Here is a 27,829-nt window from a genome sequence, read left to right as displayed (position 1 = left end):
TCTCCATATAAGAAAGCATTTTTCACATCTAGCTGACACAAACTCCATCCACAGTGAACAACTACATAAAGAACAAGACGAATGGTGCCCATTCGTGCTACTGGGGAAAATGTCTCAAAGAAATCAACCCCATATGTCTGAGTATAGCCTTTTGCTACTAACCGGACTTTATACCTTTCAATAGAACCATCTGAGTTATACTTAATGGTATATACCCATTTGCATCCAACAATGTCCGCATCCCCTGGGGAATCAACAAGGTCCCATGTCTGTTGAGATAGTAAAGCATCAATTTCATCTTGCATAGCCTGCTTCCACCGGCTATCGAGTACTGTCGTTTGATAACTGAGAGGAATAGTTTCAGCTGATAAGGCTGAAATAAATGCTTTCATCTGATTTCCGAGTCTGGCATCAGACACAAACTTGGACATAGGGTATAAGGTACATTGTCTTGTCCCCTTACGCAGAGCGATTGGCTTGTCATCATCAACAAGAATGTCATTGCTATCAGGAGTACTTACCTCAGGAGAAGAAGAAGATGGAGGCATTGGGAGAGGTGGAGCTCTACGCACATACACCAATGGAGGATTGTGAAGCCGTGCGGTAGGTGGAGTTGGATTCGGTAATGGGGGACACCGATTCCAAAGGAAAAGGAGGAAGAGGAAGAGGAAGAGGAAGAGGAAGAGGAAAAGAGATATCTTTATCAACTTGCAGCCTAACACCAGTACTGGAATAGTATGGAAGGGGCTCCAAGAAGGATGCATTCACACTGACATACTCTCGATGAGATATCGGATCATAACATCGATACCCCTTTTGGTTTTTTGGATAGCCTATAAACATACACTTAGTGACTTGAGTTGCTAACTTATCGCGGTCAGGTCCGAGTCTGTGCACAAAGCAAACACACCCAAATACCTTAGGTGAAAGAGGGAAGAGAGGTGCACTCAGAGACAAAATTTATAAAGGAATTTGGTCTTCCACAGATGATGAAGGCATGCGGTTTGTAAAACCCGAAAAAAAAATACAACTTGGATTCGGGTCGAATTTGGGTCGGATCTGGACCTGGACCCGACCCGAACCCAATGGAGGCACCGCCTCCCTTGTGCCTTCTAAAGACAGCGAGGCAGGAGAGGGGTTACGAAACCCCTTCCCCTCTCTGCTCTCTCGTCTCTCTCCCGACCGACCCCCCATGCCGATCTTGCATTCGACGAGCACGACCACTGGCATCCCACCACCGACGACCCTCCTCCCCCCGACGAGCGCTCCGATGACCTCCAGGTATGCACCCTTTCCCCTTGTTCTTCTCATTTTCCCTCGGCCACCTCATCTTCCTCTTTTCTTTTCTTCTCCCTTCCGTCGACAGACAAGGGAAAAGGCCCCTTCCTGTCGGTCTTTTACGGCAAGGGCCGTCCGGCAAGGACTTTAGCCCCTACCAGTTTGCCGACAGGGGTAAAACCCTTGCCACATGTGAGAAAGGTTCCGACAAGGGGTTTTGGGTCCCTTGCCTGCCCTTTTGTCTTCACCAGGGAGGGTCGAGACCCCTCCCTGTCTCCTTTTTCACAGGGAGGGTCGAGACCCCTCCCTGTCTCCTTTTTCACAGGGAGGGTCGAGCCCCTCCCAGTTCCCCTATTTAGGTGCACAGGGGAAGGTCCGACCCTCCCTGCCTCTGTTTATCGTAGGGAGGGGCTCGAGCCCTCCCTGCCTTCGATCTTCGCAGGGGAGGGCTCGACCCTCCCTGCCTTCGTAGTACGCAAGAGGGGTCGAGCTACCTCCTTACTCCCTCTGATTTCAGGGAGGGGTCAAGCCCCCTCCCTACTCCCTGTGCTCCCTGCGGCCAAGGGAGGGGTTAAACCCCCTCCCTGTACCATCTTTAGCAGGGGAGGGGCCCAACCTCCTCCCTGCTTTCTATTACGGCAGGGGAGGGGGTCGAGCCCCCTCCCTGCTCCCTCTTCTCTGACGTCAAGCAGGGGCTTCACCCCCTGCCTCTTTACATATTCGGCAGGCAGGGGCGAAGCCCCTTGCCTCCCCCTTTTTGATCGACGGGCAGGGGCCTCGCCCCTGCCTCCTTGCATCCTCATAAGATAGGGGCGCAACCCCTGCCTCTCTTCTACTTTGTAAGGCAGGGGCGCAACCCTGCCTACCCTCGCTTTCGAAGGGCAGGGGTGAAACCCCCTGCCTCCTCGTAGTTTGCTGACAGCAGGGGCTCGCAGCCCTTGCTTCTTGCGCTTATAGTAGGTGCTCAGGAGCACAATGCCCCTGCCTTCTGCTTCTTCACGTCAGGACAGCGGCAATGCCCCTGACCTTCTGTTTTTGGTATTAGCTTGATAAGATCATCGCTTTTGTAGTTCATATAATAGATCCCGCTCGCGCTCTGCGACCCGAGCCGTCAATCGCCTACACCCGCAGACTCCAGCAAGCTCGCAACTCCCCAAGGTAGGGGAAGATTGCACAGAGGACTTGGACAATTGAATTGAGTTCAATTAACTAAAAAGGACAATTAAATAAATATATATGCATATATATATTTATACGAGTACTCATTTAACTCAAGGACGTTGTTTTGTGATCTTTGTCCTTTACTTTCTTCCATGTCTTTACTTTGTCGTCGCGCTTTGTGCCCAGGCTCTTGCTTTTGCAAATGTTTCATTATTGCCTTGCCATTGCAGATGACGCTTAGGTTTTCGCTCATTACATGTTTTATAAAAGGCATCTTCATAGGGGATGCAAGAGATATTTACCACTCTCCCTCTTGCGACAAGAGTTGAGTCGGGAGCTTAACGATACATCCTCGTCTAAGGAGAGGGATCTCTAGCAGGGATCCTGGCTTTTCGAGTGAGCAGTCTTGCATAGTAGACTTGAGATTTTAGGGAGCTGCGCAAAAGCATCAAAGACTGCCCAAATCAAAGTATTTGGAAGGATGTGATTGGTTGGTTTCGTTCGTCTATCCGACATATCTAGAATAACCCCGAATTCGGGCTTGAGCAAACTTCTTAGCGGAGGTTCTATTGAGAAACCTGTATCCCATCTATCGAGGCTGGTATCGAGTCATGCGAGGCATGTAGATACCACGATAGCGGATGAGATTCTAGAAAATCGCATGCCAAATGTTGGCACAAGCTGTTGGCTGTTTTAAAAGATAAAGAATGTCAAAAGTAAAGTTTGAGAAACATTACATCTTTGCGAAACACTTTTGTTAAGGCTCTTATTGAGGAACTATACCCCTTTTATCCTAGAGTACTTGTAGTCGTGCACTACACGCTAGTACTGCGATGATGGGATGAGACGGTCGTGCGACCTCAAACAGTGCTAAATGCACAATGTTGTAAACACATAAAAATGGGATCGCCTTCACAGGTAAGATGCTCATTTGGTCAAAAGACCAGAGCATATAGAATGAGTCGTCAGTTAATTTACCCTTGACACACTCATCCGCCCTTGTGTTTCTGTCAAGAGAGAGGATGGATCGGTACAAAACTCCAATGGACAGGTTATTAACAACAACCCCACGGGCAAAGATCCGGCCTCCCCAGTCATTGGAGTTAGGGGAAGGAACTACCAGACATTATCCTAGATGGTAGATCCATAGACTTCTGCAGAAGTTGGATGCATCCATTGCCAAGTACTTGCCTTTGGGGAATCCTCTCTCAGCTAAAGTCGTCTTCTTAGGAGCGGACTCAACTAGCTATAAGGGTTATTGAAAATACATAAAATAACATACGCTCGAACTAGTCTCAGTTGTTTCTAAGATTTGTCTGCGCGTACCCGCAGGTCAGAAATATCGAAACATAAAGTCTGTTCACACTGGTTGATGGGTCATGAGACTTGCTTGTTGCGTGGTAGTTCACAGCTTACGATCAAATGAATCGTCATGCTGCGTTTCGATAGATGCACTGCTTACCTGCTTTGAACTGCTTGCCTGTTCTGAACTGCTTACCTGTTTAACTGCATATCTGCTTCAAACTGCTTAGCATGCTGAATTAAATGCTTTTAATTCAATTTCCTGTAGTCTCTCTTGTGCACCTACTAGTTTTTCGCGAAACTAACCCATTCTATGGGTACAAGTGATGATTAAGTACACCACGGGCGATGGCAAGCTGACTTCAAGATTTCTTCTTCCTGCTCTTAGCTCGCATCCTGGACGTTTTGGGTTTTGTAACAAATTTTTCTTGGGATATCCAAATTTTGTACTATTTGGGAACCTCTTTAAATGAAAGTGGCTTTTTCAAGTGTTTTGCAAGTAACATGTGTTGTGAATTTTGGTTCTTTTAGCTAACGTGCCCAAAGTTGTCAGCTTGTCTTTCTGAATTTAACAAAAGAATTATCTTTCGCTGATTACATAAACAAACTCTGAAAGGAAAGTGATTTTCTTCTAGTCTCTTGCTTATTTTCTGAAAGGTTCGCAAGTTTGAAATTTTGGAGCGTTATAGGTTGATCAAATAGCAGGCCGTAGTAACTGCATCACCCCAATATGAAGCAGGGACATTGGATTGAATCATAAGGGTGCGTGCAACGTCAAGGAGATATCTGTGTTTTCGTTCAGCCACCCTATTTTGTTGGGAAGTGTAAGCACAAGAGGTTTGATGTTGAATACCATGGTCTCGATAAAATTGCAACATTGTTGTGGTTTTAAATTCAAAGGCATTATCAGTGTGAATAATCTTAACAACTGACTCAAACTGAGTTTTTATTTCAATGACCAAAGATTTTATAATGTTAGGAACTTCAGATCTTTCTTTTATTAAGAACACCCAAGACAACTTGGAAAAATCATCAACAATAACAAGATAATAACGACATTGGGTCTTGGTAGAAATCTTACTAGGACCTCATACATCTGCATGAAGAAGTTTAAAGACTTTATGACTGGACTGACTCTGACTAGAAGGAAACGAACTCCGATGATGCTTGTCTAACTGACATGTTTCACATTGGAATGATGTGGTAGAGGGAATTTGAGGAACGACACGACGAAGCTTCAACAACGAAGGATGTCCGAGACGACGATGCCACTGAACAGGACTCGAAAAAGAATCGACTGCAGCATAAATGTTTTCCACAGGGTGACGTAGGTAGTAGACTCTATTTTCTTCATAGCCTCCACCAATCTTCTTCTCCGTCAGCAAATCCTGAAAATGACAACACAGGATCAAATATCACTTTGCAATTTAGCTCTTTTGTAAGGCAACTAACTGAGAGTAGACTTTGAGGAAATGAAGGAGTATGAAGAACATTGTTCAACTGCAAGGAGGAGGAGATAGGAACATTTTCCTGACCAATAACAGGGGAGGAACTCCCGTTAGCTAATGAAACACTTCGATGTGCAGTAATAGTCTTTAACTCTGAAAAAATTCAAGAGTTTCCACATAGATGTCTAGATGCACCAGAGTCAATAATCCACCTACTATCATGAGGAGAAAGATGGTCTCCTGTTGAGAGAGCCACACCAGCTACAAGAGAAGAGGAACTTGAAGGGCGATGAGCAACCAGTTCATCGTATTCAGCACGACTAAGAGTGATTGAATGACTAGGAGAATGGGTTTCATGTTTTGCCTCAAGTTTTGTAACATTAGCCTTTAGAGCATTTGGTTTCAATGGAGAAAAGGTAGGCCGACCATGTTTAACCCAGCAACGATCTTCTAAATGCCCTGGTTTTCCGCAATAGGTACATTGGAGTTTGCCTCTACCTGCCAAACCTCTTCCACGACCTTTGCCTCTAACATTCAGAGTATTTCCTCGTCCATAACTAGATGGAACAGCTAAAGCAGATGACTGAGATGCAGGTTGAGATTGTAGAAGAGAGATGGCAAGTCTACTCAATCGATTGTATGCATCAGCAAGAGTAGGAACATCAGACTCGGTCAACATTTGAGCTTTAGCAACTATGAACTCTGACGATAGGCCTGTGAGGAACCGAGCCACCATAGTCTGTTCTTGATGATCTTTTTGCTTTGAGCAACATAGAGGTCTGTGAGCATTAAGTCTCTCAAAGGCAGCCTTAACAGAGGCATAGTACTGGGCCAAGGTCTGATCACCTTACTGTAAATTATATATCTCTTGTTCGACTTGGAGGATACGACTCACATTAGTCTCTTGAGAATATGTATCTCGAAGATTATCCCACATCTATTTAGCCATATTATAATAAATTAGGCCATCTGCAATATGAGGTTCAATGTTGTTCATGATCCATGACATAACAACGTCATTATCTTCTTCTCAAGTATTATATTTTCCTGTTTTATCATTTGGTTCAGATTCTAATAAGATATGTTTTCTATGATGTCCAGACACCAACATCATAAACGTCCTTGACCACCTTGCATAGTTTGTTTCATTCAATTTCACGGAAGATCCATATGAGAAAGGATTGGTGAAGGCTTTATATTCCCCAATAGCCTCATTCTTGTAATCAGATTTGGTAACTTCACCCATAATGATTAACAATAACTCAGAAATCACAACAAATGTTGTTGCTGCAATAGAAGTCCACGAGCAAAAAAAAAAACTGTCAGTTTAAAATCAGATCGATTACCAAAAAAAACTCTCCACTCCACAAAAAAAATCTTCACGTACTAACGATCTGCTCTACAATACGCAGATCGACGACTGTGATAGGCCTTCACCACAACACCTAGATCAACGACACCAAAAAAAAAATGCTCCACAATACGCAGATCGACGATTGTAATAGGCCTTCACCACAACACCCAGATCTGTATCAAATCAACGACACAAAAAAAAACACCACTCCATAATATGCAGGTCCACACTGCAGATCTGAAAAAAATTGATAATGACAACTGCACAACACTATAACATAATCTGATACAATATACCGTCCCACGTTGTTACTCCATCATCACCAAAACATAAACATAGATACCGCCTGTCGCCTGCTTCACGACGTCTGCACAACACTCATACCTATATGTCGATCGAAAACCCATGTCTCCACCACGACTGTTAGATCTGATTACAGATCTAAGTCATGACTTTTGTCAAACTACAGATCTGTACCACCAAGAGAAAAAAAACTTACCCGGTCCTCTTCACGCAATCCACCTTCACGCGATCCACTTCAAGTGATCTTCCCGCGATCAACCTTCACGCGATCCCGCATGATCCACCTTCATGCGATCCAGAGGTCACGTTCCCAAGGACGATGGCTCTGATACCATGTGAGAATTGAGAGATGAGAGAAAAGAAATCCTTACTCGTGTATTGAATTAGGTCTAATCTCTTGTTTAAGTATGGATTAGCCAAAAGAATAAAAATTACATTTAGGTCCCTTAATCTTTGTAAAATATAAAACAACCTTAAGAAGATAAATTCTAACGTGGTTGACTTATCTTAACATACACCAAGGAAGAAAGAACCAATTAAAGGAAAGGATTCTTTTTCGCTTGCTCAATTATTGGAGGCACTTCAAATGCTACACAAATCTCCATCCACATCGGGTGCCGCAATAGCCTCATCTCCCCCCTCCAAATATGTCTTCTTAGATCCTTAATTTGGATGTCTCTTTTCATATGACACCTCCTGAGAATGGTTTATCTGACTTACGCACTAATTCAAAAACCTCCTATGTTTCAACTGCCAATAGAACATCTTTACAAATTAAAAGTGTTGGAACTTTAAATTCTTGTAAAAACTTTTTTTTGCCAAAAAGTAAGAGTTGTTCCACAACTAAGTTTGAATCCTCTTTCTGTTTCACAATTTTTCGATCATGGATATGGAATCTCCTTCTCATCTAAGGGTTGCTCCATGCAGGATGTTCAGTCTAAAAAACTGATTGAGCAAGGCCATAGGAAGGGAGATCTCTATTACATGAACTATTTAAATCTTTCTCTAAACTTTGATGGCACCAAGAAAAGCAGGAGAAGGGTGGCGGGCTCAACTGTCAGGCTGAGCCTACCCCCATCCTCGGACGGGACCAAGGATCGGGTTGGGCTCAGTTCAGAACGAGCCCAGTTGCAAGAGGGCAAAGGTGTTTCCCTTGCTTGATGACCGGAAAAAGGAGGCAGCGGCGCCCCTACCTACTGGCCTAAAAAGGGAAAAGGAGGCAGGAGTGTTGCCCCTGCCTGTCAGCTAGAATAGAAAAGGAGGCAAGGGTGTCGCCCATGCCTGTCGGCCAGAAAAGTGGAGGCAGGGGTGTCGTTGACCGAAAAACACAGGAAGGCAGGGGCGGCACCCCTGCCCTCTAGCCGAAAAAGAAAACGGTAGGGGGGCGTCGCTCCCTCCCACGCCTATTGGCTGGAACACGTGAGGCGACGACAAGAGGGGCAACGCCAGCCTGATCATTTTTTCTCCAAGCTACGAAATTTGGATTCTTAACCACCAAAAGCTTTTCTGTTTTAGGAATATTTTGGGAAATGAAAAGGGTTCTAATGGTTTCAATGATATGCCTATGCTTTCTTTCGGCCAAACTATTTTGTTGTGGGGTCTTAGGACACGATCTTTGATGGACAATGCCACAATCCTCAAGATATTTCTTAAACTCATTAGACAAATATTCACCTCCGGAATCGGTCTTAAATATCTTTAAATTACTATTAAATTGATTTTTGATCATATGATATGTTTTAAAACATAAAAAAACTTCATGCTTATGTTTGAAAAAATATATCCAACAACATCATGAGAAACCATCCACAAAAATCACATAGTAAGCAAAATCACCTTTGGATATGACAGGTGCCGGTCCCCAAACATCCGAGTGAATAATTTCATAAGGTTTAGTACTAAACATAGTTCTTGGTTCAAAAGATGTACTTCTCATTTTTCCAAGAATACAATCATTACAAGAGAAAGTATTTTTACAAAGATCTTTAACAAAATGTAGATAGGATAACTTGGTAATGTTGGGATGACCAAGTCTCTTGTGCCAAACATTTATGTCTTTATGTTGGGCCACATTACAAAAGGTGTTTTTAGGAATTTGAAGAAAGTCCACATAGTACAAGTCTCCTTTTCTAGAGCCTTCCCCAATCAATCTCCCGGACCGGTGATCCTGTATTAAACATTTATTAGATGAGAATTGAATGTTACACCCAAGGTCCGTGAGTTGAAAAACGGAAAGCAAGTTTAAATTTAATTTTGGTATAAGTCTAATTTTTGGAATAAAGAAGTTTTGGGTTTTAAAATTTCCAATTCCCTTAATTTCGAGAGAAGTACCATCCGCGGCCGAAATAAAAGAAGGTGACACATTTTTAGAATACTCAGAAAGATATGTCATATGAAAGGATGCACCCGAATCTAAGAGCCAAGAAGTTTTACCTGGAGGAGAAGAGGTGGATACGGCGGCACCAGAAATAGCTCCCTTTAGAAGAGGTTGAAGAGCCTCCACAATTTGATTGAGAGATAGAGCTTCTTTTGAAGATTCCTCTTTGGATGGTTGAGATGTAGTTGCCATTGCTAGAAGTTTCTTCCATTTTGGGCAAACCGGTTTGATATGACCCGGTTCTTTGCAAAAGTGACACGAGATTTTGCTATAATCTCTTCTTCCTCCTTGATTACCTTGATTTTGATTCTTAAAATGAGAAAGTCTATATGTTCTTAAATTGTTACCGGGTCTAGAAACGGCATTAACACCATCACATTCTTCTTGATTTGTGAACATTGCAAGCACACTAGGATTTTGCTTGCAAATGCCCATACGGGTTTCCTCTCCACTTAATTTAGTTAAGACATCTTCAAGAGAGGGAGAGGTAAAAGAGGATAAGAGAGAAGATCTTATTTGCTCAAACTCGGGCCTTAGCCCATTCAAAAAATTGAAGAATCGGTCTTCTTCTAATTGCTTATGACGAAGCTCTATGGCTTCTCCACTCCACTTGGGTTCAAGCATGGCAAGCTCATCCTAAATGGAAGAGAGTTCCGCAAAATACTCTCTTATAGACATATCACCTTGAACAAGAGTTAACGCTCTCTTTTGAAGATAATACTTATGGGACGAGTCCCTAGAAGTATACATCTTCTCAAGATACTCCCACGCTTGAGAAGCCTTTTTAAACTATATAATGTTGGCATTAATCCTTGTCTCAACGAAAGAGAAAATCCAAGACAAGATCTTGAAATTCTTCATTTCTCATTCCTCATGTTTCCTACTATATTCCTCAAGAGCATTAGTTCTTTCATCTCCCTCAAGGATTTTGATTTCCTCTTCTTTAATCAAAGTAATTTTAGGCTCTGGTTCCGGAATCGAGCCTTGAATGTAACCCCAAAGCCCTTTCCCTTTGATGTGAGCTTCCATATTTCCGGCCCCCACGTGATAATTTGAGCCATTTAGCTTGAAACCAAGAGAAAAATGGGAGTCTTTCTCACCCATTAGAGAGGAAAGAAGAAAGAAAAGAATACGTACCACAATAAGATTTTAAATCTTTCTTGTTGTAGTAATCTTCTAAAATATTGAATGAAGAAGAGTCTCCACTCCAATCACCAAAAAGTTGAAGGCACATTTTCCGAGGCACTTGATATTGAGAAGAATCACACCAATTTCTTTCTCCAAACAACCTTGCTCTGATACCATGTGAAAATCTCTACAAAAAGAGATTGTGTGTAACACCACAATACAAGAAATACAAAGAGTGCACAAAGGCACAAAGGAGAACACTCACCAGTGCACGAAGGCACGGATACACATGCACAAAAGCATGAAACAAAATGAACTTCAATTCATAAGTTCCCAAGAGGGGCTTTACAAAAGCATTGTTATTGCATATGCACTCACAAAAAAGGATGTGTTTACAAGGGCCACTAAGGCCTATTCATAATGCAAAAAGAAGCCACAGGGTGCAGCTTAATATGACTGTTGGAGCTGCACCCAACGGTCACATTTGTGACTGTTGGGGCAGCTCCAACAGCTATATGGAGTTGTCCCTTTCACAACAGTCAAAAAGAAAAAAAGCGTAAAAAGAAAAAGGTGTAAAAGGCAAAAGTAAATAAAAAAAGAAAAAGTAAAAATGTTAGCCCATTAGGGTGGCTGATATCTATTCAGTAAAAGGACTGAAATACCCCTGATGGGTATTTCAGTTTACAGTTAAAAGATACATAATATTTTAACAGATGGCTCCCTTGATTGCTCATCTGTTTCTCTCTTGAGGTGCAGGAACAAATTCAGGAGGCATGGATTTAGTTCCATCAAGGTACCCCATTAAATAGTGACTACTGATAAAAGGCATGATTTGTTTCTTCCAGGTAGTGATTCTCATTCAGCTTATCATTAACAAGCTGACTGAGAAACGAAGAATTGATGGGACTAGATGAAGCCATAAGGATAGAGTTTGAGAAGGGAGATAATCAAGGTGTGAATAGAGAGAATGCTAAAACAATTGGCTGAACCTGAGAACGATGTTTTTTTTAAAGACTCAGTATGGTCGTTCATTTTTTTTGAAGATCACGATCTATGTCACATAGGTGTGGATGCGGTGATGTGGCACTTTAAAAAAACTTGAATGCGGGGGTGCAGAGAGGATATATATATATATTAACAGTTTTAAGTTTACACTATGTGTATTTGTGTGCATTTATGTATTTATATATATAATATAGATAAAAATGGACTTGATTAGGGTTAATTGAATCTACTTTTGGATGGAAATGGACCATAGTGTGGTTGACTTCACGTAACATAAAGGAAGTGTCCAAGTGTAGCACCCGCCTGGGTGTGGGTACGGTGCCCTGTTAGAAGAGTCCATGTGACATAGATCACGATCAGATAAGGTCAATCGTGAAATAGATAAAAAGGAAAGAAAATGGATAAGAGGGTAATAAATTTATAGAAGGTTTTAAAGAAAGGAAAGAAGTTTTAAAGAAAGTGGTAAGAAGTAAAGGAGAAAAATAAGTAAAGATAAGAAGGGAGGTTTTAATGAAACGCTAACGAGAAAAGAAAAGGAAATAAAAAAAATAAGTATAAAGAAGCACTGAGAGGGAAAGAAGGAAGGAAGAATAAGGAAAGGTAAAGAAAGGAAGGTTTAGAGAGACCATATTTGAAGTGACCCATTTTTTTTGGAATTACGCCTGGACCAAAATCTGATTTGACGTGATTTTTTTTTAATCACTTGGATCACACCAGCGTGATGTTAAGAAGAAAATACAGGAGAAAGAACCCTTCGTGTGTTTTTTTTTTAGAGAATCACACTTGGGTCATGATCTAATCTGACAGATTAAATTTTTTTTTAAATCACGACTGGATCGGATCAACGTAATAAGGAGAAGGTAAGGAAGAAAAAAGAAGGAATAAGAATATTGAGACGATAGATTTTGAAAGAATGGAGGAAGAAGAGAAAGAAGAAAGGAGATTGAACGAAAAGATTGAGACTAACGTGGAAATGTTTGGAGCCTCAATGAAAATCAGCAGTCTTGATTCAACAGGGCCTTATCCTTGCCCTACTCTGATACCATGGCCCTGCTACCTCACAAGAAAGAGAAAGAAAGAAAAGTTAAGGGAAAAAGAAATATAGCAAGGGTCATGCCCAACTCTCTCTCTCTCCATATATATATATATATATATATATATGGTGTACAAGAATTTCCCTGCACATAAGGAGAAATTACAATTTTACACTAAAGTACAAATGTGACAAAAATACCCTTGCACACGGTAATACATATTCTTAACAAAGATACACATACATGTATATACATATGCATGTATATATACACAGACGGTCGTAACATCGGACACACTAGGCATCGAAGGAGCCCAGCACATCCGATTGTGTTTTTTTTGGACCCTTTAGCAGCGGTCCTAGGCAGCCGCTAAGGGTCCCAGCGAAAAATGGGCCTTTAGCGGCAGTCCAGGACCGCTGCTAAAGGTCCAAAAAAGCGATTTTGAACGTGCGACGTTATAGCCTACTATGTGTGTGTGTGTGTGTGTGTGTTTAGGATATTTGTGTATTTTTCTATTTTTATTTTTCTATTTTTTAACTTTTTAGAGTTATGCTCATTAGGGGCATATTGGTCATTGATAGGACCAACTAGCCGTTAGGAATCTCTAACGGGTAATGGCTAGATGGGCTTCTTGTGTTGTGAATATATATGGGACTGATGTCCCTTATTTTGTATGCATGTTTTGTGCATTCTTGTGACTAATAAAATATTTATTCTTTTAACATTGTGTGTGTGTGTGCTCTTGTTGTCTATATGCCTTTGTAAGTGTATTCTTGCCCTAGTAGGCATTGTTACTTGACTTCTTGAGGTATCATTACAGTTAGGAGTCTGGATTTCTTTTTTTACTGCAGCATGCAGAATTCCCAGAGATGATCAAACAGGCAGAGCATTCCCAATCAAGACACACCAAATCAAGACACAAATAAATGAAAGCCAGCACCAACTAGGGAAAGAAATGACATTTTCTGGAGGAGTTTTTGAAAGTAAAGATTAACATGGAAAGATAAATAAAAGGTAGAGCATATGAGACATTCACCTGCAGTATGTTATCCAGTGCAGCCTTGAACTTGTCCAGAGGAAGATCAATGAGCCTAGGAAAAATAGGAAGAACCTGAGACGGTACAGAGAACATCAGCATACATTTATTCATACATCTTGTCCAAAAGCCTTCAGACAAAATCTTTCCCACAAGTACATGCTGCATTAGCTAGTGAGACCATCATGTAGTACAATCGTGTAAGATTCAATACAGGGGTTTAAAGTTTGAACTTTAGCCATTTTCCACAAGGATAAAAGTCAGGGTTATGAACATTAAAAGTTCAAGTCCTTGAAGAGTCTAATTTTCTAGAATGTTAGAGTGGATCGAATACCTCATGAAAAAAGTGCACACCCGGTGACTTAGAGATCCAAGTAATCAGGAGGCAAGGAACAATCATTTCTACCAATAAAGAAAAATTCACGTAAATGTGCTTGCCACCAGTACTTGTCAAATAGTTTCCCTTTTTCATCATAACGATTCAAATCAGTTGTACCTTAAGGAAATGTTTATGAATAAACTGAAACAATTTGCATCTGTATTAACATATATAACTGCAAATCACCTCATTCAGATCTTTAAATAATTTTACCACTTGTGCAAATTTTATAGAAAAAAAAATTAAGACCAGAGCAAATTCAAAGTTTTTCATCTTTTTTAGTTACTACCACTTGAGATGCAATAGATTACTCATACCCGAGTCTGTTAAATGGGTTGGAACAGGTTAGCCTGAATCTTTCAGCTGGACCCCATAAGCATGATTTGGATTTGGATCATGTTTTATGCTATTTTAAACATGCACAATATACATTCCTTAAAAACATGAAAAACTATCAGACCCACGTCAAATAGGATGACTGGGCATGTTTACCAATCTTGGTGGATAAACGGCTGGACCTATATCTGGGTCCACATCCAATTAGCTTAATTGAATCTGAGGTAAGGCCTGGGTGACTGGTTAGCTCTATGATACTCAGTTTCCTTTTACTATTTATTAATGGGTGAGAAAGTAAAATCACAAACTATTGGAAAATATAATTTTAATTCTTTGTAAACATAACATGGAATGAATCAATTTAAACAGCATCATTTACCCAAATGCATAAGCACAAGAAGGTAAAACCATGATAAAATATAGTATAAACTCATTAGGAAAAGTTTTACAGAAAGACAACTTATTTGTGTTTCCCCTTATTTCACTCACCAACAAGCAGCCAATCTCCCATTTCTTTTTTATAACCGGAAAATATTAAATCTGCGGTAACCAATGTAATGGAATGGTTGGCACCAGTGTTGTGAAAAGCGTTGAGGCATAGCGAGGCGCTCCACCAAAAACCGAGGCGAGGCGTAAGCCTCAATTTTTTTTTTTGAAAACTTTAAAAACATTATAAAAAAATATATCTAAAAATACAAATAAATAAAGAAATGCTTTATTGATGAAATAACAACCAATAATAAATAGAAAATCTCAAATAAGTCCTAAAAAATACGAGATTAGCATATAAAAGTAACTAAAAAACTGATTACATAACTGGAATAACTAGAAAATATATGAGATTAACCTACAAAAGTTAAAATATATGCGATTATTCTAAAAAATATGAGATTAACATATAAAAGTAACTAAAAAACTGATTACATAACTGGAAAATATATGAGATTAACCAATAAAAGTTAAAATATAGTAAGAAATTGATTACATAATTGAAATAACTGGAAAATATATGAGATTAACCTACAAAAGTTAAAATATATAAGATTATTCTAAAAAATATGAGATTAACATATAAAAGTAACTAAAAAAACTGATTACATAACTCAAAAATATATGAGATTAACCAACAAAAGTTAAAATATACTAAGAAATTGATTACATAACTGAAATAACTGGAAAATATATGAGATTAACCTACAAAAATCTTGTTGATTATGTCTTAAGAAATCTTGTTGTACAAAAAAAAAATGTTGCGCCTCAGTCTAGCGCCTTGAGGCACAGAGGGCCGCGCCTTTTGCGCCTCAAGGCGCATTTTGATAACACTAGTTGGCCCCATGAAGGCATATAGATGACAGTAAAATAAAAAAAGTCAAATTTCTAATAGAGAGCACACTTGAAACACATGATGAATGAGAAAGTGAGTCCATTTCCGTATCTAAATTATTTATCCATGTTACTAATCACTGTTGGATCTCTTAAACTTTATCAAAAGTTCTTTTTAAGAGCTCCATTTTTGTGTCATGCCTCTTTTAAGCTCTTGCTTTTGCTTCCATGTCCACATTGTGAAATTGTCTACGAAGAGACAATACGCATACAAGCACAAATACTTTATAAAAGAAGTGCACGAAAGCACTCTCACAACACTTGAACAAAATACGCAAAAAGCGTATAAATAATAAACATGCAATAATGCATGTATTTCATAAATAAAAGCAAATGCTTGAGTCTCTCAAGCTTATTCTACAACAAGGGGGAACACCCCTATTTATACAAGAAAGGAGAGGGGCTAGAGGGGGCTCCCCAAAGGAGTCGTTGGGGAGCTCCCAACGGTCACAATTGTGACCGTTGGGGGCTCCCCAACGATTCTATTGGGGAGACCACCAATGCTCCTTTTTGGAAATACAAAAAGGAAAAATAAAAATAAAAGAAATTAAAAAATAAAGAGAAAAATTACAGCATATTCCAAATGGAATATGCGCAAAATGTAAAAGGACTAAAATACCCTTTTCGGGTAAAAAGAGAAAAATGTATAAATATATATACTTATATATAGAGATACGTATACATATAACATATGTATATGTATCTCTATGTGTATAAGTATATATGTTTATACTTACAATAATGCTTTTGAGTATACATTTTAACACCCCCCCTCAAACTTACGGTGTGATAACCGCAAGTTTGTCAAGAAGGAAATGAAATCTAAGCGAACAAAGAGCTTTTGTGAAGAAGTCCGCAAGTTGATACTCATACGTCACGTATGGTAGATCAATGACCTTCTTCAAGTATTCTTCCCTGACATAATGGCAGTCCATCTCTATATGTTTTGTTCGCTCGTGAAAAGTGTGGTTCTTGGCAATGTAGATTGCACTTTTATTGTCACAGCATAGCTTTGCTGGTTATTTCATAACAACTCCCATATCTTCCAAAAGACGTCGAATCCATACTATTTTCATGGTGATAGATGTCATGGCTCTGTATTCGGCTTCGGTGGATGATAAGGAGACCTTCTGTTGCTTTTTACATCGCCACGAGATCAAAGATTCTCCTAAGAAAATACAAAAACCAGTGGTGGAGTGACGGTTACTAGGATCACCTCCCCAATCTAAGTCAGTATAAGCAAGCAATTTTAATTCAGAAGAAGAGGATAGGAATACTCCCTTATTCATTGTTCCCTTCAAATATCTGATGATGCGAAGCACAACACTCATATGAACGGTTGTAGGAGCATGCTGAAACTGGCTGGCGATGTGTATAGCATGTGACAAATCGGGTCGAGTAATGCTGAGATACATTAAAGAATCTACCAACTGTCTGTAAGGAGTAGGATCGATTAGAGGAACACCGTCGTCAATCTTCATTTTTGCTCCCACAACTTCAGGGGTTTCGCATACTTTGTCATCAGAAATTCCTGATCTGTCAATAATCTCACAAGCAAGCTTAGACTGAGATAAAAAATAACCACGTTGGGAATAGGCAACCTCAATTCCAAGAAAATATGTTAGAAAATCCAAGTCTGACATCTCAAATTTTGAAGTCAAGACGGACTTAATACCCTTGACTCCTTGAACATCATCACCTGTAATTAACATGTCATCAACATATAGTAACAATATTACAATCCCTGCCTTAGATTTTCTAGTAAATAGAGCAGTGTCAGTATAACATGAGGAGAAGCCATTTTCCAGCATTACACTGGTAAATCTTTCATACCAGGCTTTGGGAGCCTGTTTCAAACCATAAAGGGCCTTTTGAAGACGAAGAATTTTATCTTTAGGGATCTCCATGCCTGGTGGAGCATCCATATACACTTCTTCATTAAGATCACCATTTAAAAAGGCATTTTTCACATCCATTTGAAAAATATTCCAAATTTTAATAGATGCAATAGTGATAAGACATCTAACTGTAACCATTCTGGCTACAGGAGCAAAAGTTTCTTCATAATCAATTCCATACTCTTGCCCATACCGTTTTGCAACTAAGTGAGCCTTATACCTTTCAAGGGATCCGTCGCTCTTAATTTTAACCTTAAAAACCCATCGACACCCTAGAGTTTTCTTTCCTATGGGTAGAGTTTGGAAATCCCAAGTTTGAGCCCTTTTAAGAGCATTAAGTTCATTTTGCATAACTTCTTGCCATTTTATACAATTTTTTGCTTCTTCAAAATTTCTTGGTTCAAAGTAAAAATGAATGGCACTAAGACAAGCCCTATATCGTGGTGAAAAAGAATCAAAGGAGACAAAACGAGTGGGAGGTCTCCTATTCCTCTCAGATCTTTGGTGATCGAGAACAGGAACAAGTTCACTATATTGATCAATAGCACTTCTAAAGGTGTCTTGGTTTCTACGTGAGTATGTTATTGGATCACTTAAAATCCTGCCTTCTTGTTGGTTATGCTCTTCGACATCACCCTTAATGTCCTCATTATTGTTAAATATGTATATGTAAATGGATATATTTCATGTATTGTATTGTACCACTGTACTGTATTGTACCACTTGTACAGCATATTGTACTGTATTGTACCATTGTACTGTATTGTACCACTTGTACAACATATAAATATCAATGGAAAGGGGAGAAGATTCTATTGCCGCCCAACATTTTTTTTCTCTCTTCCCTCTTACCTCTCTCTCTATCTCTTGCTACGATAGTAAGGTGACTCCCACATCTGATTTCTCACATGGTATCAGAGCCAAGGGCGTGGTAATCACGATCATCTGGAAGACCCCTAAGGACCTTGACGTGCGTTTTTGGGCGTTCTCAAGGAAAGTGTTTTTTCCATCTTTTCTCTGTTGTTTCTCCATTGAATCACTATATTTCGACGACGTTTCTTCATTTCCTCATATCGTGCATCTTTTCCTTCTTACATATTCTGTTATCCCCAATTTTATCAACCCTAATTTCTGTTTTCCCAAATTTGGGAACCCTCATTTCTCAAAAGTGCCTCTTTTCTCAAACTTCTTGTGATTTCTTATCTATTTCTTGTAATATAGTTGATAAATCGTACATTCTGCACGATTAACTGAAAAATCGTGATTTCCAAAACTCAAAAATTTATGTCCGTACGGTTCTGTCCGTACAACCTACGAATTTCTGTCGTGCTGTTTGATTCATCCTTGATCTTCTTCCTTATGGATTCTAAAATCAGCCCCGGATTTCTTTCTCAACTTGTTTCTCACAAATTAACTCATGATAACTACTTACTTTGGAAACGCCAAATTCTGCCGTTTATCCGAAGTCATGGTCTTTCCGGGCATCTGGATGGGGGATCACCCGCCCCACCTATGACTATTACGCAAGAGGTAACTGGTAATGATGGGAAGGTGAGTTGCATTGCTATTCCAAATCCTGCGTATGATGTTTGGTTTCAGAAGGACCAATCTGTGGTTGCCTATTTGACTGCCACGTTATCTGATCGTATATTACAAACTATCTCTGACCATTTTACTGCTGCAGAACTATGGAGACATCTTGCTCACTCTTATTCACAGGTTTCTGAATCACGTGCACTTCAACTGAAATGGCAGTTCCAATCTATGCGAAAGGGAACTAAGACCATTACTGAATTTCTAGGGGATATCAAAATTATCATTGATCAGTTGGCCGCTATTGGATATCCTGTTTCTGACAGAGATGTTGTTCAGCAGGTATTGGGAAGCCTTGGGCCCCAATATCGTATGTTTTGCACTGCATTACAGGTTGCCTCTACACTTCCATGCTTTGAGGATTTACAGGCCAAACTCCTACAGTATGAAGTTAGTTTGACTCAAGATCATCTTATTGATGATCCTCATCCTGTCATGTTTACATCTGGGTCTACCTCATTTCGTCCACCTGCTGCTCATATGGGCCGTGGAGGACTCCTTCCTACTCCTACTGCTCCACCTGCCACTAGAGGTACTCGTGTCCCTACTTGCTTCCATTGCAACAAGCGTGGTCATGTGAAAGCAGATTGTTGGCACAACCCACAGAATCGCAACAAGGCAGGGAGGCCAGGACCAAGAGCTGGACAGATGAATGTTAGACAGTTTCAGGGGCAGCCGCAGGGAAATTTTCGAGCACATCAGGGTACTGATCAGGGACAGAGTGCAGGGTTGCCACATGATGTGCAACAAATTCTGATGACTGCATTTAACAACATGAATTTGCGTCAGAATGATGATGGAGTTTGGTATATTGATTCTGGAGCAGCCGCACATGTTACTTCTGATGCAGGTAAACTTTCCAACATGGTTCCTTATATTGGCTCTGGCACTATTGTCATGGGAGATGGTTCCCACCACCCTATTTCTCATACTGGAAATGCATCTCTCTCTTTGTCACAATCTACACTACCATTGAAAAATGTCTTACTCACTCCTGCCATTGAGAAAAACATTTTATCTGTTTCTAAATTGGTTGATGAAACAAATTCATCAATGGAATTTACTCCGTCTTCTGTTTGTCTTAAGGACCTTCGAACCAAGAAGATGCTCGCTAAGGGTGAACGACGCGGAAACATGTACGTCTTCGAAGCAGCCCCCGGGACTTTGAAGACGTCATCTACCGTGACTCCATCTTTTCCTGCTTATTTGAGTCAGTCTTCTTCTGTTATGTAATGTAATAAGCCAGTTTCTTGGCATCGTCGGTTAGGTCATTGTAGTCAAGGGTTCCTTGACAAATTGTCTTCTCTAGGTTTTATTCCCAAAGTCAAATTAGATCATAAGTGTCCTAGTTGTAATGTCTGCAAGAGTCATGTACTTCCCTTTCAAAGTATCAATAAAAGAGCTTCCAAGCCATTTGAAATTATTCACTCTGATGTTTGGGGCCCAGCTCCTGTTTCATCTCTATCTGGCTCTCGTTATTATGTGTTATTTCTTGACTCTTTCACTCGTTACACTTGGATTTACTTTATGAAATCTAAATCTGAAGTGTTGAAACTTTTCAAACAATTCCATGCTCTTGTTCAGAACCTTTTCAATTCAAATATCACTTATTTCCAGTGTGATGGTGGTGGAGAATACATATCTCATGATTTTAGTGAATATTTAAAGGACCATGGCATCACACGTAACTCCTCTTGTCCTTACACTCCACAACAGAATGGAGTAGCAGAACGTAAGCATCGGCATATTGTTGAAACCGCGTTAAGTATGATGCACAATATTGATATTTCTTTCTCTCTTTGGACTGAGGCCTTTCACACTGCAGTGCATATCATTAACATGTTGCCTATGGAATTATTAGGAGATCAGTCTCCTTATTATTTGCTTCACGGTTCTCACCCTTCTTATGATGATTTGCATGCTTTCGGATGCATTTGTTATGTCCATGTGGATCATTCTTTACGTAACAAGTTTCAGGACAGAGCAGTTCAGTGCAGATTTCTGGGATATGCCGATGGGTATAAAGGATATAGATGTTATGATCCTATTTTGGGTAAGATTAAGGTGTCTAGAAATGTTGTTTTTGATGATGACCATTTCAGCACTTGTGATACTTCTCAGGTATATGAGCAAACTACTTATGATCCATGGCTTTGTGATACTTTGCTATATGACTCTATCAGAGATCCTGTTGTTGATGAACCAATTCAGTTTGAAGCAGACAACTCCATCATCCAGGATGCACCTTCACGGTTTTCAGGTTTGGTTTATGCCCGTCGAGGAGCCCCTCCAACTCTATCTCACGAGGCTCCCCCTCTTCGACGATCCACACGTGAAAGGCATCCTATCCATCGTTGGGTTAGTTACAACAATTTTTCTCTTGACTTTCAGTTGTTTCTAACCAATGTGGCCAAAGAGAAAGAGCCGTCTACTTTCCATCAGGCAGCCCATTCTCGAGCTTGGGTTGAAGCTATGAACGAAGAAATGGCAGCACTTCATGAATGTCATACATGGGATATTGTTCCTCGACCTGTTGATAGAAATGTTGTTGGTTCCAAATGGGTTTACAAGATCAAGCGTAAACCAGATGGTAGCATTGAAAGATATAAAGCTCGCATTGTTGCACGCGGATTCACACAACAATATGGGCAAGATTATGAGGAAACTTTTAGCCCTGTTGTCAAAATTGGCACCATTCGTGTGATCCTCACTTTGGCAATTCAGCATGGTTGGTCTCTTAGCCAATTGGATGTCAAGAATGCGTTCCTACATGGGGACTTGAAGGAAGAGGTGTATATGGAGCAACCTCCTGGATATAGTGAACATGATGCGGCTACATGGGTTTGTAAATTGAGAAGGTCTCTTTATGGTTTAAAACAGGCATCTCGGTCTTGGTTTGAGAGTTTCTCCATGGAAATTCAGCAGCATGGCTTTTCTAAGAGTATACTTGATCATTCTTTATTTATGTATAAGAATGATCATGTTACTACTTGGGTTCTTATATATGTTGATGACATCATTATCACTGGGAGTGATGATGCACATATTGCCTTGGTCAAGTCTTTACTCATGGCCAAATTTAAGATGAAGGACTTAGGCCCATTGCGATACTTCTTGGGAGTTGAAGTCGATAGGCAAGATGATCGACTCACTCTAAGTCAACACAAGTATACTCTTGACATTCTTCACACCACTGGTATGATTAATTGTAAACCTCTTAGCACCCCATCTGTCTTAAATCATAAGTTTAGTGCAAAAGAAGGCCAATTATATCATGATTCCACTTTATATCGCTGCATTGTTGGTATGTTGCAATATCTTACATTTACAAGACCTGACATTGCTTATGCTGTAAATCAAGCATCTCAGTTTATGCATGCTCCCACTGATTGTCATATAGAATGTATTAAGCGTATTCTCAGATATCTGAAAGGGACTATTGGAGATGGATTGCTCTATCACAAAGATGAAAGCTTCACTACAGGACACCGTTTACTTACATATTGTGATGCAGATTGGGGTGGGGACCCTGATGAGCGTAGGTCGGTTTCAGGATATTGTGTTTTCATTGGCCCAAATATTGTCACTTGGAGTAGTAAGAAACAAAAGGCCATTGCTAAATCCAGCACTGAGGCAGAGTACAGGGCAATGGCAGCAGGGACAGCTGATGTCACTTGGGTACGGCATCTTCTTCAAGAGTTGAATGAACTCATCTCTTCCTCTCTGCTTTTATGTGATAATCAAAGTGCCATTAATATTTCTTTTAACCCTATTCATCATTGTCGCACGAAGCACATTGAGATTGATCAGCATTTTGTTAGACAAAAGATTGAAACAGAAGAAATTGAGGCTTCGTATGTCAGATCAGAAGACCAAGTGGCAGACATCTTCACCAAAGGATTGGTTAGTCATCAATTTTGGTTACTTAAGGGCAAGTTGAGCATGATTGAAGATCATCCTCAACTTGAGGGAGGCTGTTAAATATGTATATGTAAATGGATATATTTCATGTACTGTATTGTACCACTGTACTGTATTGTACCACTGTACTGTATTGTACCACTTGTACAGCATACTGTACTGTATTGTACCACTGTACTGTATTGTACCACTTGTACAACATATAAATATCAATGGAAAGGGGAGAAGATTCTATTGCCGCCCAACATTTTTTTTCTCTCTTCCCTCTTACCTCTCTCTCTATCTCTTGCTACGATAGTAAGGTGACTCCCACATCTGATTTCTCACAATTATGGTTTGATGATACATCATCATCACTAGATGTATCATCATTACTAGACAATAAGTCAAAAAGGAAGAAGTAATCAAAATTTTCTTGTTGAGAAACATTTTTTTCAAATCCACTTTCATTTTTCAAAAAAGTTACATTTCTAGAGACATATAACTTATCTTCTCGAAGATCGTAACATCGAAATCCCTTTTGAGTTTCAGAATATCCAAGAAAAGCGCAGGGGATAGCCTTGAGAGAGAGTTTGTCATTCTTATCCGTAAGTATGAAACACTTACACCCGAAGACTCGTAACCTACTATAATCCGGCTCGAGTTTATATAAAATCTCAAAAAGGGATATTTTCCCTAATATTCTAGAAGGCAAGCGGATTATGAGGTAAACAGAAGCAAGAGCTGCTTCAGCTCAAAAAATTTTAGGGATGTTTTGGGAAATAAGAAGGGTTCTAGTGATCTCAATGATATGCCAATGCTTTCTTTCGGCCAACCCATTCTGTTGAGGGGTTTTAGGACAAGATCTTTGGTGAATGATTCTGTGATCTTCAAGATATATTTTAAATTGGTTGGAGAGATATTCTCCTCCAGAATCACTTCTAAAAATCTTTATGTTACTGTTAAACTGATTCTTGATCATTGAATAGAAGGTTCTAAAGCACGAAAAAACTTCATGTTTGAATTTGAGAAAAAAGATCCATGAATATCTAGAGAAATCATCCACAAAAATAACATAATAAGAAAAGCCTCATTTTGAGACAACAGGTGCGGGTCCCCAAACATCGGAATGAACAATTTCAAAGGGATTAGATGAAAACATCGTTCTTTGCTCAAAAGGTAAACTTTGCATTTTTCCGAGATACAGTCATTACAAGAAAAAGAACTTTTACATAGGTCATTCGCAAAATGTAAATAAGATAACTTGGTGATATTAGGATGACCAAGTCTTTTGTGTCACACATTTATATCTTTGTTTCGGGCAACATTACAAAAGGATTTTGGAACTTGAAGAGATTCCATATAGTATAAATCGCCTTTTCTAAAGCCTTCCCCAATCAATTTCCCGGACAGGCGATCCTGTATTAAACATTTATCACATGAAAATTTAATATCACAACCATGGTCCGAGAGTTGTGAAACAGAGAGAAGATTTAAGTTAAGTTTAGGTATAAATCTAATTTTTGGAATAAAAAAATCTTGAGTTTCAAAATTACCTATTCCTTTAATTTCAAGAGAGGTTCCATCCGCAGTGGAAACAAAGGATGGAGAAACATTATTTGAATAATCGAAAAGTGAAAACATGTTTGGGGACATATGAAAAGATGCACCTGAGTCCAAAAGCCAAGAGACTTTACCTGGAATGGAAGTAGACACGGCGGCACCGCATGTAGCTCCCTTGAGAAGAGGTTGAAGGGCTTCCATTATTTGGTTCAACGAGAGTGACCCACTTGATGAAGCCTCTTCCTTTTGTGGTGCACCGGTGGTGGCCATAGCGAGAAGCTTCTTCCATTTGGGACATACGGGCTTGATATGCCACGGTTCTTTACAAAAATGACATATAGTCTTGCTATAGTCCCTCTTTCCTCTTTGTCCACCATCTCCTCCTTGATTTTGGAATTTAAAATGAGGAGGACGATAGGTTTTTACATTACTTTCGGGTCTTGATACGGCATTAACCTCATTGTTTTCTTCATGATTACAAGGAACCATAAGAACACTTGATCCTTGTTTACATAAACTCATACGAGTCTCCTCACCACTTAATTTGGTGAGAACATCTTCAAGAGAGGGAGGAGTAAATGAGGAGAGAAGTGATGACCTTATTTGCTCAAATTCCGGTCTACACCCATTCAAAAAATTGAAGAAATGATCTTCTTCAAGTTGCTTGTGGCGGAGTTTAATTGCCTCTCCACTCCATTTTGGTTCAAGCATAAAGAGCTCATCCCAAATAGAGGAAAGATCGGCAAAATATTCCCTAATAGACATTTCACCTTGAGTAAGGGAGAGGGCCTTCTTTTGAAGGTAATACTTATGGGAAAGATCTCTTGATGTATACATTTTCTCGAGATAATGCCAAGCTTCCGATGCTTTTTTGAATTTGATAATGTTGGCATTAATCTTTGTTTCGACGGATGCGAAGAACCAAGAAAGAATCTTGAAGTTCTTCATTTCCCATTCGTCATGCTTCTTGGAGTATTCTTCAAGAGTTTTGATTCTTTCCTCTCCCTCAAGAATCTTGATTTCACTTCCGTCCATTACGGTTATCTTGGGTTCCGGTTCCGGAATTGTTCCTTGCACATAACCCCACATTCCTTTTCCTTTTATGTGAGCCTCCATATTCCCGGCCCAAATATGATAGTTGGACCCATTCAACTTGAAGCCAAGGGCAAAGTGAGACTCTTTCTCACCCATTAATGCGTAAAGAGGAGAAAAAAGGCGTACCAATACAATGTTTCAACTTCTATTTTGCACAAGATCCTTCTAAAATATTTGAGAAGCAAGATCCACCACTTCAATCTTTAAAGATCCGAAGGCACAGCTTTCGAGGCACTCGAACAAAGGAGGATCCCACGATCTTCAATCACCAACCGAGCTCTGATACCATGTGAAATTGTCTATGAAGAAACAATACGCATACAAGCACAAATACTTTATAAAAGAAGTGCACGAAAGCACTCTCACAACACTTGAACAAAATACGCAAAAAGCGTATAAATAATAAACATGCAATAATGCATGTATTTCATAAATAAAAGCAAATGCTTGAGTCTCTCAAGCTTATTCTACAACAAGGGGGAACACCCCTATTTATACAAGAAAGGAGAGGGGCTAGAGGGGGCTCCCCAAAGGAGTCGTTGGGGAGCTCCCAACGGTCACAATTGTGACCGTTGGGGGCTCCCCAACGATTCTATTGGGGAGACCCCCAATGCTTCTTTTTGGAAATACAAAAAGGAAAAATAAAAATAAAAGAAATTAAAAAATAAAGAGAAAAATTACAGCATATTCCAAATGGAATATGCGCAAAATGTAAAAGGACTAAAATACCCTTTTCGGGTAAAAAGAGAAAAATGTATAAATATATATACTTATATATAGAGATACGTATACGTATACATATAACATATGTATACGTATCTCTATGTGTATAAGTATATATGTTTATGCTTACAATAATGCTTTTGAGTATACATTTTAACACACATGTCATGTTATGGCATACAAACAACATTCAGGATTCCAATCTCTCTTCCTCCATCCCCCACCCCTACCCCCAAGCCAAAAAACACATGCAAGCATGCAAACAACTTTCTCTATATTAGAAATTATTGACGGATCACTTACAATTCAATTATATAAAGATTTACTTTTAACAACTTCACTTTTTGTGTGATCTCTCATCCCGTCAAATATTGTTGAGGTTCTAGAATGTTCTAATACAGCTTTTCGCCAGTAGTGGGCAACTTAAAGCTAAAGAAATAAAGCCAATAGTCTTTTCATGTTTAGGAGATTAACAATTCTCTGCTATTCATGTCAACTGCTCAATAGTGAGTGTAACACCCTAAAATTTCAAACTTGTGAACCTTTCAGAAAACAACTTTCCTTTCAGAGTTTGTTTATGTAATCAGCGGAAGATAATTCTTTTGTTGAATTTAGAAAAGCAAGCTGACAACTTTCGGCACGTTAGCTAAAAGAACCAAAACTCACTACACGTTATTTGCAAAACACTTGGAAAAGCCACTTTCATTTAAAGAAGTTTCCAAATAGTACAAAATTCGGATATCCAAAAGAAAATCCGTGACAAAACCCAAAAACGTCCAGAATGCAAGCTAAGAGCAGGAAAAAGAAATCTTGAAGTCATCTTGCCAACGCCCGTGGTGTACCTAATCATCACATATACCCATATAATGGGTTAGTTTCGCGAAAAACTAGTAGGTGTACAAGAGAGACTACAATAAACTAGATTAAGTACATTTAATTCAGCATGCTAAGCAGTTTAAAGCAGATATGTCATTAAACAGGTAAGCAGTGCAACTGTCAAAATGCAGCATGACGATTCATTTGATCGTAAGCAGTGAACTACCACGCAACAAGCAAGTCTCATGACCCATCAACCAGTGTGAACAGACTTTATATTTCGATATTACTGGCCTGAGGGTACGCGCAGACAAATCGTAGAAACAACTGAGACTAGTTTTGGCGTCTGTTATTCTATGTATTTTCAATAACCCGAATAACTAGATGAGTCTACTTCTAAGGGGGGACGACTTTAGCCGAGAGAGGACCCAAAAGAAGGTACTTGGCAACAGATGCATCCAACTTCTGCAAAAGTCCATGGGATTTACCACCAAAGATAATGTCTGGTAGTCCCTTCCCATAACTCCAATGACTGGGGAGACCGGATCTTTGCCCGTGGGGTGGTTATTAACAACCTGTCCATTGGAGTGTGTATCACTCTATCTTCTCCCTTGACAGACTACAAGAAGAGAATGAGTGCGTCAGGGGTAAATTACCTGACGACTCATTCTATATGCTCTGATCTTTTGACCAAATGAGCATCTTAACTGTGAAGGC

General features: G+C 39.7%; 1 protein-coding gene across 1 annotated transcript in view; it reads right to left on the bottom strand.

The window, feature by feature from the left end:
- The window catches only part of LOC149822666 (uncharacterized), a 142,134-nt gene that overhangs the window by 30,779 nt on the left and 83,526 nt on the right, over positions 1 to 27,829 (bottom strand). The window contains exon 20 of the mRNA XM_089980338.1: positions 13,427 to 13,501. Coding sequence (XP_089836464.1) covers positions 13,427 to 13,501 — 75 coding nt within the window. The remainder of the gene's footprint in view (positions 1 to 13,426; positions 13,502 to 27,829) is intronic.

This window comes from Nuphar pumila, chromosome 11 (assembly GCF_984573655.1).
Source record: "Nuphar pumila chromosome 11, dmNupPumi1.hap1.1, whole genome shotgun sequence".
In the NCBI taxonomy this organism is placed as follows: Eukaryota; Viridiplantae; Streptophyta; class Magnoliopsida; order Nymphaeales; family Nymphaeaceae; genus Nuphar; species Nuphar pumila.
Note: the sequence above shows the minus strand (reverse complement) of the source record. Positions and strands in the feature narration are given on the sequence as shown.